General features: G+C 46.4%; 1 protein-coding gene across 1 annotated transcript in view; it reads left to right on the top strand.

Annotated features, from left to right (window-relative positions):
- Nucleotides 1-14,874, top strand: part of LOC147080894 (chloride channel protein-like) — a gene marked incomplete at its 3' end in the record, with an annotated part of 40,859 nt that overhangs the window by 8,937 nt on the left and 17,048 nt on the right. The window contains exon 2 of the mRNA XM_085981040.1: nucleotides 1,828-1,959. Within this exon, the coding sequence (XP_085837166.1) occupies nucleotides 1,857-1,959 (103 nt within the window). The remainder of the gene's footprint in view (nucleotides 1-1,827; nucleotides 1,960-14,874) is intronic.

Genomic DNA, 14,874 nt, shown 5'->3' with positions numbered 1-14,874 from the left:
TGTACCTGCCCTGGGAGTGTTTGATGGGACAGTGTAGATGGAGCTTTACTCTGTATCTAACCCGTGCTGTACCTGCCCTGGGAGTGTTTGATGGGACAGTGTAGAGGGAGCTTTACTCTGTATCTAACCCGTGCTGTACCTGCCCTGGGAGTGTTTGATGGGACAGTGTAGAGGGAGCTTTACTCTGTATCTAACCAGTGCTGTACCTGCCCTGGGAGTGTTTGATGGGACAGTGTAGAGGGAGCTTTACTCTGTATCTAACCCCGTGCTGTACCTGCCCTGGGAGTGTTTGATGGGGCAGTGTAGAGGGAGCTTTACTCTGTATCTAACCCCGTGCTGTACCTGTCCTGGGAGTGTTTGATGGGACAGTGTAGAGGGAGCTTTACTCTGTATCTAACCCGTGTTGTACCTGCCCTGGGAGTGTTTGATGGGACAGTGTAGAGGGAGCTTTACTCTGTATCTAACCCGTGCTGTACCTGCCCTGGGAGTGTTTGATGGGACAGTGTAGAGGGAGCTTTACTCTGTATCTAACCCCGTGCTGTACCTGCCCTGGGAGTGTTTGATGGGACAGTGTAGAGGGAGCTTTACTCTGTATCTAACCCGTGTTGTACCTGCCCTGGGAGTGTTTGATGGGACAGTGTAGAGGGAGCTTTACTCTGTATCTAACCCCGTGCTGTACCTGCCCTGGGAGTGTTTGATGGGACAGTGTAGAGGGAGCTTTACTCTGTATCTAACCCGTGCTGTACCTGTCCTGGGAGTGTTTGATGGGACAGTGTAGATGGAGCGTTACTCTGTATCTAACCTGTGCTGTACCTGCCCTGGGAGTGTTTGATGGGACAGTGTAGAGGGAGCTTTACTCTGTATCTAACCCCGTGCTGTACCTGCCCTGGGAGTGTTTGATGGGGCAGTGTAGAGGGAGCTTTACTCTGTATCTAACCCCGTGCTGTACCTGCCCCGGGAGTGTGTGATGGGACAGTGTAGAGGGAGCTTTACTCTGTATCTAACCCCGTGCTGTACCTGCTCTGGGAGTGTTTGATGGGACAGTGTAGAGGGAGCTTTACTCTGTATCTAACCCGTGTTGTACCTGCCCTGGGAGTGTTTGATGGGACAGTGTAGATGGAGCGTTACTCTGTATCTAACCCCGTGCTGTACCTGCCCTGGGAGTGTTTGATGGGACAGTGTAGAGGGAGCTTTACTCTGTATCTAACCCGTGTTGTACCTGCCCTGGGAGTGTTTGATGGGACAGTGTAGAGGGAGCTTTACTCTGTATCTAACCCGTGCTGTACCTGCCCTGGGAGTGTTTGATGGGACAGTGTAGAGGGAGCTTTACTCTGTATCTAACCCCATGCTGTACCTGCCCTGGGAGTGTTTGATGGGGCAGTGTAGAGGGAGCTTTACTCTGTATCTAACCCGTGCTGTACATGCCCCGGGAGTGTGTGATGGGACAGTGTAGAGGGAGCTTTACTCTGTATCTAACCCGTGCTGTACCTGCCCTGGGACTGTTTGATGGGGACAGTGCAGAGGGAGCTTTACTCTGTATGTAACCCGTGCTGTACCTGCCCTGGGAGTGTTTGATGGGACAGTGTAGAGGGAGCTTTACTCTGTATCTCTCCCATGCTGTACCTGTCCTGGGAGTGTTTGATGGGACAGTGTAGAGGGAGCTTTACTCTGTATCTAACCTGTGCTGTACCTGCCCTGGGAGTGTTTGATGGACAGTGCAGAGGTTGAGGCTTGGTTATAGTGGGTGTTGGGCCGTGCAGGGGTTATAGTTCAAGCGAGATGGTAGACAAGCCCTCGCTGACCTTTGCTCCCTGTCTCTCCCTCTAGCTGTGAAGAACTGGCTGCGCAGGCACCTGATGAACACTCTCGGAGAGGATTGGGTCTTCCTCATTCTCTTGGGATTGGTGATGGCGGTGTTGAGCTGGGCCATGGATTACGTTAGTGCCAAGGGATTGGAAGGTGAGTGTGGGGGGAGGGGGAGGGGATTGTAATGGGACGAGAGGGCAGGGCACGAGAGGGGAGTGGGATGGGTGGAGGAGGAGAGGGGAGGGAGAGAGGGGAAGGGGAGGCAAGTGGTTGAGGGCGAGGGGGCGGAGAGGGTGGGGAGGTGCAGGGGAGAGGAGGGCAAGCGATAGGGGAGGGGAAAGAAGAGGGGTAGAGGGAGGGACAGGGGAAGAGGGAGAGGTAGAGGAAAAGGAAAAGAGGGAGGGTGAGAGTGATAGGGATGGGGAGAGGGAGGGGGGTGGCAGGGGGAGAGGGGGAGGATTGTGGCATGGAGAGTGTGAGGGTAAGGGGGAGAGGGGTGGGTAGGTAGAGGGGAGGGGGAAAGGGTGTGGGAGGGGAGGGGCAGGGGGAGTGGTAGGGAGTTGGGGGAGAGGGAGGGGAGGCGGAGAGGAGGGGGAGAGGGATGGTGTGAGAAGGTGTTTACAGTAGGGGAGAGGTGAGGGAGGGGAGGGGCAGGGGGAGTGGATGTGGAGAGGGAGGGCGAAGGGGAGGTTAGGGGTGGGGGAGAGGGAGGGGAGAGGGAGAGGAGGGAACAGGGGAGGATGGAAGGGGGAAAGTGAGGGGAGGGGAAGAGGACAGGGAGAGAGGAGGGGGGAGATGGGGAGGGGGAAAGAGAGAGGGAGGGGAGAGGGAGAGCGGGGGAATGGAGGCTAGGGAGAGGGGAGATGAGGGGAGAAGGCGGAGGGAGGGGAGGGGGAGCGGGCACGTGAGGGGATTGAGAGAGGGAGAGGAGGGGAGGGGGAGTGGGCACGGGAGGGGATTGAGAGAGGGGGAGGAGGGGAGCGGGAGTGGGCACGGGAGGGGATTGAGAGAGAGGGACGTAGATAAGTGGAGGTTGTGATAAGTGGAGGTTGTGAAAAGTGCAATATTGCAGTTCTTCCTTCTTTCCTTCCTGTCACCATCCCTCTCGCCCTTCTTTTCACACCTCCCTCCCTCTCCAGTCCTTCCCTACCTCCCCCTCTCCTCCTTCCCTCCACTTGTCGTGTTGTCACTCTCACCCTCTCTCCCTCCACGTTCTCACTCTCTCCCTTTCTCCTCTCCCTCCCTCCCTCCCTCCCTCTCTCTCCCTCCCTTGTGCTGTCTCACTCTCTCTCACTCTCTCACACTCTCTCTCACTCTCTCTCTCCCTCACTCTCTCTCACTCTCTCACTCTCTCCTCTCTCCACTCTCACTCTCACTCTCTCTCTCTCACTCTCACTCTCACTCCTCTCTCACTCTCTCTCTCTCTCTCACTCTCTCACTCTCTCTCTCTCTCTCTCACTCTCTCTCTCACTCTCTCACTCACTCCTCTCTCTCTCTCTCTCTTTCACTCTCTCACTCTCTCTCACTCTCTCAATTCAATGCAATTCAATTGAAATCACTTTATTGGCATGATAAGGTACATCTTATGTTGCCAAAGCATCAAAATACATTTATGGTTGAACACATAAACGCAGATCTATTCATACAGTGTATAAACAGATATATCCCTGAGTGTATAAATATACATTCGCATAATTTATATATACTCTTTTCTTAGGTTTACTGGTTGTCCCTCTGTTTATGGCAAGCTGTAACATAGTGTGCTGCTGGTGTTACACAGTTTCTCTCTTCCCCTAGTAGGTATGGGAGTTTTTGGTCGTCATTCAAATTTCTGAATTCAGGGCATATTTGTGAGAATTTTTGGTAGAAATTCTCCCTGATGCCCTGATATTTTCCACAAGCTGTGAGGAAGTGCATCTCTGTCCCCACCACTCCCTGACTGCAGTGAGAGCATATCCTGTCCTCTCTTGGCAGCCGGGTCTGCCTGTGTCTGCCTTTTTCGATCGCCAGGCTATGTTCACTAAGTCTGTACCTTGTCAAGGTTTTTCTCAGTTTGCTATCCTTTACCATGGTCAGGTATTCAGCCATGTTGTATTGTCTGTTTAGGGCCAAGTAGCAATTGAGTTTGCTTTGGGTTTTTGTTGTTTCTGCCCAATATGACAGGTATTTTTCCTTTTGCTTAGTGACAATTGTGTTGGGTCGAATTCTCTGTGCTACGATGTTACTGTCCTGGGGCTGGTTATTGTTAGTAGTGTTAGTGGTTGCTTCAGTGAGTCCCAGGACTAGTTGACTGAGGGTGTTCTTCTTTATGGTCCTCTCTTGGCATTTCAAGGCTTTGTAATGATAGCAGTGGGGGTTGCTCATTTTTAGGTGTTTCCAAAATTTGGTGGCTCTTTTTTGGATAGTAATTACTAGTGGATATTGGCCTAGTTCTGCCCTGCATGCATTGTTTACGGTTTTCCTTTGAGTCCGGAGGATACTTTTACAGAATTCTGCATGTAGGATCTCAATTGGGTGTTTGTCCCATTTTGCAAAATCTTGTTGTGTTAGCAGTCCCCACACCTCACTGCCATAGAGTGCAATTGGTTCAATTACTGATTTGAAAATTTTGAGCCAAATGCTAATTGGGATTTCTATTTGGATTGATCTTTTAATGGCATAGAAAGCCCTTCTAGCTTTCTCTTTCAGTTCATTCACAGCCAGTTTGAAATTTCCCGTAGAGCTGATTTTTATGCCCAAGTATGTGTAGTTAGTGGTTTGTTCAATCTTAGTTGTTCCTAGTGTGAGATTTATTTTGGGTCCCTGATGTCTGGATCATTGCTAGAACACGAGGACTTTGGTTTTTTGGGGGTTTATTGTCAGGGCCCAGGTCTGACAGAATGACTCCAGCAGATCCAGGTTCTGCTGTAGACCCTCCTTAGTTGGTGACAGCAGAACCAGGTCGTCTGCATAGAGGAGGAATTTAACCTTGGATTCATACAGGGTGAGGCCGGGTGCTGTAGATTGTTCAAGTAGTTTTGCCAATTCATTTATGTAAATATTAAAGAGTGTCGGTGAGATTGGCGAGCCCTGCATCACCCCCCGCCCCTGTGGGAAGTATTTTGTTTGTTTGTCTCCAATTTTAACTGCACATTTGTTGTTTGTATACATTGATTTAATTACATCATATGTTTTTCCCCCTACCCCGCTTTCGATAAGTTTCAGGAATAGACCGTCGTGCCAGATGGAATCAAAAGCCTTCTGGAAATCTATAAAGCATGCATAGATTTTGCTTTTGTTTTGATGAACGTGTTTGTCTGTAGGGTGAAGATATGATCGGATGTTCTATAGTTTGGCAGGAATCCAATTTGGCTTTTACTCAAGACATTGTGCTCCTCAAGGAAGTTTATAAGTCTTTTGTTTATTATGCTACAGAAAACCTTCCCCAGATTACTGTTTACACAGATGCCTCGATAGTTATTTGGGTCAACTTTATCCCCACTTTTGTATATGGGCGTTATGAGTCCTTTGTTCCAGATATCAGGGAAGTAACCGACACTCAGAACCAAGTTGAAGAGTTTCAGTATAGCCAATTTCATTTTATCGTCCGTGTGTTTAATCATCTCGCTTAGGATGCCGTCTGCACCGCAGGCTTTTCCTGGTCGCAGGTCCTTGAGTTTTTCAATTAGCTCTTTTTCAGATATTATGGGGTCTATCGGGTTTTGGTTATCTTTTATGGCAAATTCTAGCTTTGCCAGTTTTTCGCATATTTGGTATTGCTCTGGGCTTCGTGTGTTTTTCTGGTATAATTTTTCAAAATGGTTTTCCCATGTGTCTCCATTTTGAATGGCCAATTCGTCGTGTTGTTTTTTGTGTAATGTATTCCAGTTGTCCCAGAAACAATTAGAATCAATGGATTCCTCAATGGAGATGAGTGTATTCTTAATATACTGCTCTTTCTTGGTTCTGAGTGTGTTTTTGTATTGTGTTAGTGCCTGACAATAAGTAAGGTGCAATTCCTCGTTTTCTGGTTGTCTGTGTTTTTGGTTTGATATTTTTCTGAGTTTTTTCCTCATGTTCTGGCAATCGGAGTCAAACCATTTTTCGTAGTTTTTTGTTTTGGGTTTGTTTTTTCGAACTTTCAAGTTTGACATTGATGCCAAATTATCAAAAATATTATTTAGGTTGTTCACTGCCCGGTTTACGCCTTCTTTATTGTGTGTGTATGTATTTTCCAGAAAGGTGTCCAAGAGAGCTTGAGTTGTTAGGTTGCTAATTGCTTTCTGGTATTTTTCCGTGCTGTTTTTGGCCCATCTGTAAGATTTTTTCATGTTGTACAGTTTACTGGGTTGTGTTTCTGTGTGGGTTGTTTCTGTCCTTTCAAGATATGCAGTAATTTGACTGTGGTCTGACAGTGTTGTTTGTGGTTTGACTGTGAATGTCCTGAAAGAGGATGGGTCTAGATCTGTAATCATATAGTCTACGGTGCTACAGCCAAGAGGTGAGCAATAGGTCGATCTTCCTAGGAAGTCTCCCAATAACCTACCATTGACAATGTACAGACCCAGGCTTCGACAGAGCTGCAGGAGCTGTTTTCCGTTAGCATTTGTCTGTTTGTCGCAGTTATGCTTGTGTGGATGGGAAGGGAGATCAAAATGGTTATTCCCAAATATGTAATTATTCCCGTGATTATTGGTGAAGTCTGGTTCTTCTCCCGTTCTTGAGTTGAGGTCCCCACAGATCAACACATTTCCCTTGGCCTGGAATTGGATAATCTCCCTCTCTATGTTGGAGAAGGTGTCCTCTTTGAAGTACGGGGATTCTGTCGGGGGGATAGAGTGCGCAAATGAAAACATAAAAGATTAGCATGGAAAATTGAGGCTCATGGGATAAAGGGGAAAGTTTTGGCGTGGATAGGGAACTGGCTGTCAGATAGAAAACAGAGAGTTGGAATAAACGGCTCATTTTCTGAATGGCAGGCAGTAACAAGTGGGGTACCACAGGGCTCTGTCCTGGGCCCCCAGCTGTTCACAATTTACATTAATGACCTGGATCAGGGAGTCGGATGCAGCATTTCCAAATTTGCAGACGACACTAAACTAGGAGGGGGGGTGGGCTCAGAGGAAGAGACCAGGAGGCTCCAGAGCGATTTGGACAGACTGGGCGATTGGGCGGATAAATGGCAGATGCACTATAATGTGGACAAGTGCGAAGTTATCCACCTTGGGTGCAGGAACGGGAGGGCAAATTATTATTTAAATGGCAATAGATTGGGAGAGGGGGAAGTACAGAGAGACCTGGGTGTTCTTGTACACCAGTCACTGAAGGCGAGCATGCAGGTGCAACAGGCGGTCAAGAAGGCAAACGGTATGCTGGCCTTCATAGCAAAAGGGTTAGAATACAGGAACAGGGATACCTTGCTGCAGCTGTACAGGGCACTGGTGAGACCACACCTCGAGTACTGTGTACAGTTTTGGTCGCCTCATCTGAGGAAGGATGTTCTTGCCATGGAGGGGGGTGCAGCGGCGATTCACCAGGCTGATACCAGGAATGGCGGGAATGACCTATGAGGAGAGACTATGTAGTTTAGGGATGTACACACTGGAGTTTAGAAGATTGAGAGGGGACCTCATAGAAGTGTATAAAATTCTGACAGGTCTAGACAGACTGGATGCAGAAGGAATGTTTCCCTTGGCGGGTGAGAACAGAACTAGAGGACATAATTTAAGGATAAGGGCTAAACCATTTAGGACAGAGATGAGGGGGAATTTCTTCACTCAGAGAGTGGTGAACCTGTGGAACTCATTGCCACAGAGGGCAGTGTATGCCAGCTCATTAAATATATTTAAGAGGGAATTAGATATATTTCTACGGGCAAAAGGGGTTAAGGGTTACGGAGAGAAGGCGGGGACGGGATACTGAATTAAAGGATCAGCCATGATCTCATTAAATGGCGGAGCAGGCACGAAGGGCCGAATGGCCTACTCCTGCTCCTATCTTCTATGTATCTTTCATGCTAGAGATGATGCCCCTCTTAATTTTGAGCCATAAGTCGTTTTCGCCCTTTTCCACAAATTCAATGCAACTCCTAATCTCTGCTTTAATCCAAAGCAGTATGCCTCCAGATTCTCTGCCCTGGGTTACTCCTGGCAATTTATTGGAGGGGACCACCAGCTCTGTGTACCCAATGGGACAGCCAGTGTGTCCTTCTCCTCTACACTAGGTTTCCTGTAAAAAGATAATATCTAGATCTTTAATCTCATCTAGGAACTCTGGGGTCCCACTCTTCATGCCAAGCATAGAAGAGCGTAGACCTTGGATATTCCAGGTTGAGATATATAAGGATTTCATGCTAAAATTGATCTTTTACTGTGATGGGTTAGAATATGATAAATAGTAATACGTGTTTGTCGTGTCTAAACTCACTCTCTCACTCTCTGCTCTCTCACTCTCTCTCACTCTCTCACTCTCTCTCACTCTCTCACTCTCTCACTCTCACTCTCTCACTCTCTCTCACTCTCTCTCACTCTCACTCTCTCTCACTCTCTCTCACTCTCTCACTCTCTCTCACTCTCTCACTCTCTCACTCTCACTCTCTCTCTCACTCTCTCTCTCTCTCACTCTCTCACTCTCTCTCACTCTCTCTCACTCTCACTCTCACTCTCTCCCTCTCTCACTCTCTCACTCTCTCACTCTCTCTCACTCTCTCTCACTCTCTCTCACTCTCTCACTCTCTCTCACTCTCTCACTCTCTCACTCTCTCTCACTCTCTCACTCTCTCACTCTCTCTCACTCTCTCACTCTCTCACTCTCACTCTCTCACTCTCTCTCACTCTCTCTCTCTCTCACTCTCTCTCACTCTCTCACTCTCTCACTCTCTCACTCTCACTCTCTCTCTCTCTCTCTCACTCTCTCACTCTCTCTCACTCTCTCTCACTCTCACTCTCTCCCTCTCTCACTCTCTCACTCTCTCACTCTCTCACTCTCTCTCACTCTCTCTCACTCTCTCACTCTCTCACACTCTCTCACTCTCTCACTCTCTCTCACTCTCTCTCAATTCACAATTCACAATTCAATTCACAATTCAAATCGCTTTATTGGCATGATAAGTTACATCTTATGTTGCCAAAGCATCAAAATACATTTATGGTTTAGCACATAAACGCAGTTCTATTCATACAGTGTATAAACAGGTATATCCCTGAGTGTATAAATATACATTCGCATTGTTTATATATATTCTTTTCTTAGTTTACTGGTTGTCCCTCTGTTCATGGCAAGCTGTAACATAGTGTGCCGCCAGTGTTATACAGTTTCTCTCCTCTCCCAGTAGGAATGGGAGTTTTTGGTTGTCACTCAGATTTCTGAAATCAGGGCATATTTGTGAGAATTTTTGGTAGAAATTCTCCCTGATGCCCTGATATTTTCCACAAGCTGTGAGGAAGTGCATCTCTGTCTCCACCACTCCCTGACTGCAGTGAGAGCATATCCTGTCCTCTCTTGGCAGCCTGGTCTGCCTGTGTCTGCCTTTTTCGATCGCTAGGCTATGTTCGCTAAGTCTGTACCTTGTCAAGGTTCTTCTCAGTTTGTTATCCTTTACCATGGTCAGGTAATCAGCTATGTTGTATTGTCTGTTTAGGGCCAAGTAGCAATTGAGTTTGCTTTGGGTTTTTGTTGTTTCTGCCCAATATGTCAGATATTTTTCCTTTTGCTTAGCGACGATTGTGTTGGGTCGAATTCTTTGTGTTACCCTGTCACTGTCCTGGGGCTGGTTATTGTTAGTATTGTTAGTAGTTACTTCACTGAGTCCCAGGACTAGTTGACTGAGGGTATTCTTCTTTATGGTCAGCTCTTGGCATTTCAGGGCGTCGTAGTGATAGCATTGGGGATTGCTCATTTGTAGGTGATTCCAAAATTTGGTGGCTCTTTTTTGGATAGTGATTATTAATGGATATTGGCCTAGTTCCGCCCTGCATGCATTGTTTACTGTTTTCCTTTGAGTCCGGAGGATACTTTTACAGAATTCTGCATGTAGGATCTCAATTGGGTGTTTGTCCCATTTTGCAAATTCTTGTTGAGTTAGCGGTCCCCATACTTCACTGCCATAGAGTGCAATTGGTTCAATTACTGATTTGAAAATTTTGAGCCAAATGCTAATTGGGATTTCTATTTGGATTGATTTTTTGATGGCATAGAAAGCCCTTCTTGCTTTCTCTTTCAGTTCATTCACAGCCAGTTTGAAGTTTCCCGTAGAACTGATTTTTAAGCCCAAGTATGTGTAGTTAGTGGTTTGTTCAATTTTGGTTGTTCCTACTGTGAAATTTATTTTGGGTCCCTGATGTTTGGATCTTTGCTGGAACACAAGGACTTTGGTTTTTTGGAGATTTATTGTCAGGGCCCAAGTCTGGCAGTACGACTCCAGCAGGTCCAGGTTTTGCTGTAGCCCCTCTTTAGTAGGTGACAGCAGAACCAGGTCGTCTGCATAGAGGAGGAATTTAACCTTGGATTCATATAGGGTGAGGCCGGGTGCTGTAGATTGTTCAAGTAGTTTTGCCAATCCATTTATGTAAATATTAAAGAGTGTCGGTGAGATTGGCGAGCCCTGCGTCACCCCCCCGCCCCTGTGGGAAGTATTTTGTTTGTTTGTCTCCAATTTTAACTGCACATTTGTTGTTTGTATACATTGATTTAATTACATCATATGTTTTCCCTCCTACCCCACTTTCGATAAGTTTCAGGAATAAACCGTCATGCCAGATGGAGTCGAAAGCCTTCTGGAAATCTACAAAGCATGCGTAGATTTTGCTTTTGTTATGGTGAACGTGTTTGTCAATTAGGGTCTGTAGGGTAAAGATATGATCGGATGTTCTATAGTTTGGTAGGAATCCAATTTGGCTTTTACTCAAGACATTGTGCTCCTCAAGGAAGTTTATAAGTCTTTTGTTTATGATGCTACAGAATACCTTCCCCAGGTTACTGTTTACACAGATGCCTCGATAGTTGTTTGGGTCAATTTTGTCCCCACTTTTGTATATGGGCGTTATGAGTCCTTTGTTCCAGATATCAGGGAAATAACCGACACTCAGAACCAAGTTGAAGAGTTTTAGGATAGCCAGTTTCATTTTGTTGTCTGTGTGTTTAATCATCTCGTTTAGTATGCCGTCTGTCCCGCAGGCTTTTCCTGGTCGCAGGTCCTTGAGTTTTTCAAGAAGTTCTTTTTCTGTTATTATGGCGTCCAGCGGGTTTTGGTTATCTTTTATGGCCATTTCTAGCTTTTCCAGTTTTTTGCATATTTGGTGTTGCTCTGGTCTTAGTGTGTTTTTCTGGTATAATTTTTCAAAGTGGTTTACCCATGTGTCCCCATTTTGAATGGCCAAATCGTCGTGTTGTTTTTTGTGTAGTGTTTTCAAGTTTTCCCAGAAACAATTGGAATCAATGGATTCCTCCATGGAGCTGAGTGTATTCTTAATATATTGCTCTTTTTTGGTTCTGAGTGTGTTTCTGTATTGTGTTAGTGTCTGACAATAAGTAAGGCGTAGTTCCTCGTTTTCTGGATGTCTGTGTTTTTGGTTTGATATTTTTCTAAGTTTTTTCCTCATGTTATGGCAATCTCGGTCAAACCATTTTTCATAGTTTTTTGTTTTGGGTTTGTTCTTGCGAGCTTTCAAGTTTGCATTTGTTGCCAAATTATCAAAAATATTGTTTAGTTTACTAACTGCCCGGTTTACGCCTTCTTTATTGTGAGTGTATATGTTATCCAGAAAGGTGTCTAAGAGAGCTTGAGTTGATGCATTGCTAATTGTTTTCTGGTATTTTTCCGTGTCGTTTTTGGCCCATCTGTACGATTTTTTGGTGTTGTACAGTTTACTGGGTTGTGTTTCTATGTTGTTTGTTTCTGTCTTTTTGAGGAACATAGTAATTTGATTGTGATCTGACAGTGTTGTTTGTGGTTTGACTGTGAATGCTCTGAAAGAGGATGGGTCTAAGTCTGTAATGATATAGTCTACTGCGCTGCAGCCAAGAGGTGAGCAATAGGTCGATCTTCCTAGGAGGTCTCCTATGAACCTACCATTGACAATGTACAGACCCAGGTTTCGACAGAGCTGTAGTAGCTGTTTTCCGTTGGTATTTGACTGCTTGTCGCAGTTATGCCTGTATGGAAGGGAAGGGATGTCAAAGTGGTTATTCCCGAAAACGTAATTGTTTCCCTGATTATTGGTGAAGTCTGGTTCTTCGCCCGTTCTTGAATTGAGGTCCCCACAGATCAACACGTTCCCCTGGGCCTGGTATTGGATAATTTCCCCCTCCATGTTGGAGAAGGTGTCCTCTTTAAAGTACGGGGAATCGATTGGAGGGATATAAAGTGCGCAAATGTAAACATCTTGGGTGTTTGAGATAATCTCCCTCTCAAGTTTGAGCCACATATGGTTTTCGCCCTTTTTTATAAATTTGATGTAATTCTTAAGTTCTGTTTTAAACCAGATCAGTATGCCTCCGGAGTCTCTGCCTTGGGTTACACTTGGTAATTTATTGGAGGGGACCACCAGCTCAGTGTACCCTTGGGGACAGCCAGTGTGTCCTTTTCCTTTATACCAAGTTTCCTGTAAAATGATAATATCTAGGTCTTTAGTTTCATCTATGAACTCTGGGGTCCTACTTTTCACTTCTCGCAGTGAAGAGCGTAGACCTTGGATATTCCAGGTCGAAATATATAAGGATTTCATGTTAAGTTTGATCTTTTACTATGATAGGTTAAAGAGTGGTACGTGTTTGTCGTGTCTAAGTGTGGGAAAAAAAAAGATCACATCAGTTGTCTACAAAAGTTAATACAATTTGGTTACAGTTCTTTCTATTAATTAGTCCTTGATCCATAAGGCGGAAGTAGATGCTGCTGCACATCTGCTTATTGTCTCTTAATGGATTGTTTCTGTCTGAGGTATTGCGTACGTCCTGTGCATCTCTCCCTCTGTCTGGCTGGGAGCAGTCCTATTCCCCTGTGGGACAGGAGTGGTGCAGGTCTGATATTGTTGTTTTGCATGGGGATCCTCTCTGGTCTCGGTTGGTGTGTTGGTGGTCCTTGTAGTGTTCCTGATATGTACCCCGCTGATCTCTGGTGGTCGGGGGGGGGTCCTCTTGGAGTCTGGGTATGGACCCGGTTAAAAGCGACGTCCTTCAGGGCTTTAGCAAAGATCGATATTCTTTGCCTTTGGATGTGGACGTGGTCGTAAAGACATTCCTCATCGAGGGTGGGGTGTTGGGCCAGGTGTACGTTGTGGTTTGATTCGCAGTCTCTTGCTATGCTGGCATTTATCTCATGAATTGTGTTGTTGTTGAAGTCTGTTCTCGGCAATATTGTGGAAACAGTGATTCTAGTGTTTGGAAATGTACTGCTTGCTTTCCTAATCATTGCTCTGAGCGATGTTGCTACTTCTTTCTGTTGGGTCTTTAGGTCATTTGTGCCCGTGTGTATTATTATGTGTTGGGGGGAGCCTAATCTGGCTTTGGTCAGCCATCCCATGGCTCTGTTTGTTGTTGGGCACCAGATCTTTTCTACTTTACTTCTAGGGAATAGCTTTTTCTCCCATAGAAATTTCCCATTTGAGTCTATGAGTATTACGACGTCAGCCTTGTTTGTGTTTACTGTCTGGTGGCTTTTGCTTGGACTCATAGTGTGTGTGCTGGGCTGGGGTGTCTGGTGTGTGCGTACCTCTTGTGAGCGGCCCGCTTGTGGTTCCACGGTGGTGGGGGAAGATTGCGAATCAGTATGCTGGTCGGTCTGTGTGGCACCCCTTGTATTGTGTGTCTGTTGCTTTTGTTCCGTGTGGGAGTGCAGCTGTTCCGTCCGGCTCTGTCTTGTCTTATCTCTAGCCTCTGGTTGCTGGTCTAATGGTGTTATCTCTCCTCTATGGCTCTCTTCTTTTTCCTGCAGCTCTTTCACCTGATTCCTAAGTAGATTCACCTGGTTCTCAAGTAGCTTCAGCTCTCTCTTGTGTCTCTCCCTCTCCTGATTTTGATAGTCATTCATTTTGAGGAAGTCCTCTCTAAGTTTAACCACCTCTATCTCTAATTGATTAAATTTATCTTTTGGTCGTATCTGGCTGTGTGATCCCGGGGTATGTGTCTGGTCGGCCCTGGAAGGCTCACTCACTTCCTGGCTAGGCTGGTCGGCCCTGGAGGGCTCACTCACTTCCTGGCTATGCTGCTCTTCTCTTGGTGAGCTGGGAATGGTAGGGGGACTATGTGTGGCTTCCTCCCTGGTAGTTATGCTGGGGTTTGTCAGTTGTATCGTGTGGCTGTGGTTCCCCGGGGTTAGTGTCTGGTTTGAACTGTGTGGCTCGTTCACCTCCTGACCAGGCAGATTTTCTCCTGGTAAGTTGTCAATGTTGGGGGGAGTGCGGGCCACTCTGGGGCTGTTCCTTCCCCCCTTAGTTAATTTTTTCAGTGTCCTGAAGGCCGTTGCAAATTTGTCGAGGTTGCCTTGCACTAATATTGTTCCGGTATTGTACGCGTTGACCGTCGTAGTTGAACTGTCTCCTGGTGTGTTAATTTTCATTATGGACCCATTTGCGGTATTTTCTAGCTTAACATTGGTATAGTGTGATTTTATTGCTGTGATCCAAGCCACTGGCTGATCTGAGTAGAAAATGAGGTTACTTTTTGTCCCATTGTTGTAACAGTCAGCAAAAAGTGTTTCTGGTTTTTCTCTCATCTGCTCATGCTTGATCGCTTTTATAGCTTTTTTTGCGGTGTTGGGGGGAATCTGGAAGCGGGGCTGTTGTGGATCTTCTGATTCGCTCATTTTTGGTAAAGTATTGTTGATCTTAGAATAAGCTTTTCTGGGGCCCCGGGTTTGGTGTTTCCCTCTCCCTGTTCGCGAACTTTCCCGGTCCCCCTCTCCGACCCCGTGGTCCCTGGGCCTCGGCTTCTGGGTTCACCCTTCTCAGGTCTGGGTCTGTGAGCCGCTGTTTCCCGGTGCCTTCGGGCTGTTCCCCTCCCCCTCAGAGGTCTCTGTGCCTCTGTCTCGGCCTGGCTCCTCGGGCCTTTCCCTGGCTTCAGTCTCCCTCCCTGGGCCCTGTACTCACAGTCTTG

The sequence above is a fragment of the Somniosus microcephalus genome, unplaced genomic scaffold (assembly GCF_052327205.1).
Source record: "Somniosus microcephalus isolate GS21.2 unplaced genomic scaffold, FLI_Smic_1.0 scaffold1030, whole genome shotgun sequence".
Lineage (NCBI taxonomy): Eukaryota > Metazoa > Chordata > Chondrichthyes > Squaliformes > Somniosidae > Somniosus > Somniosus microcephalus.
The sequence above is the reverse complement of the archived record's forward strand: the minus strand, read 5'-3'. Positions and strand labels throughout refer to the sequence as shown.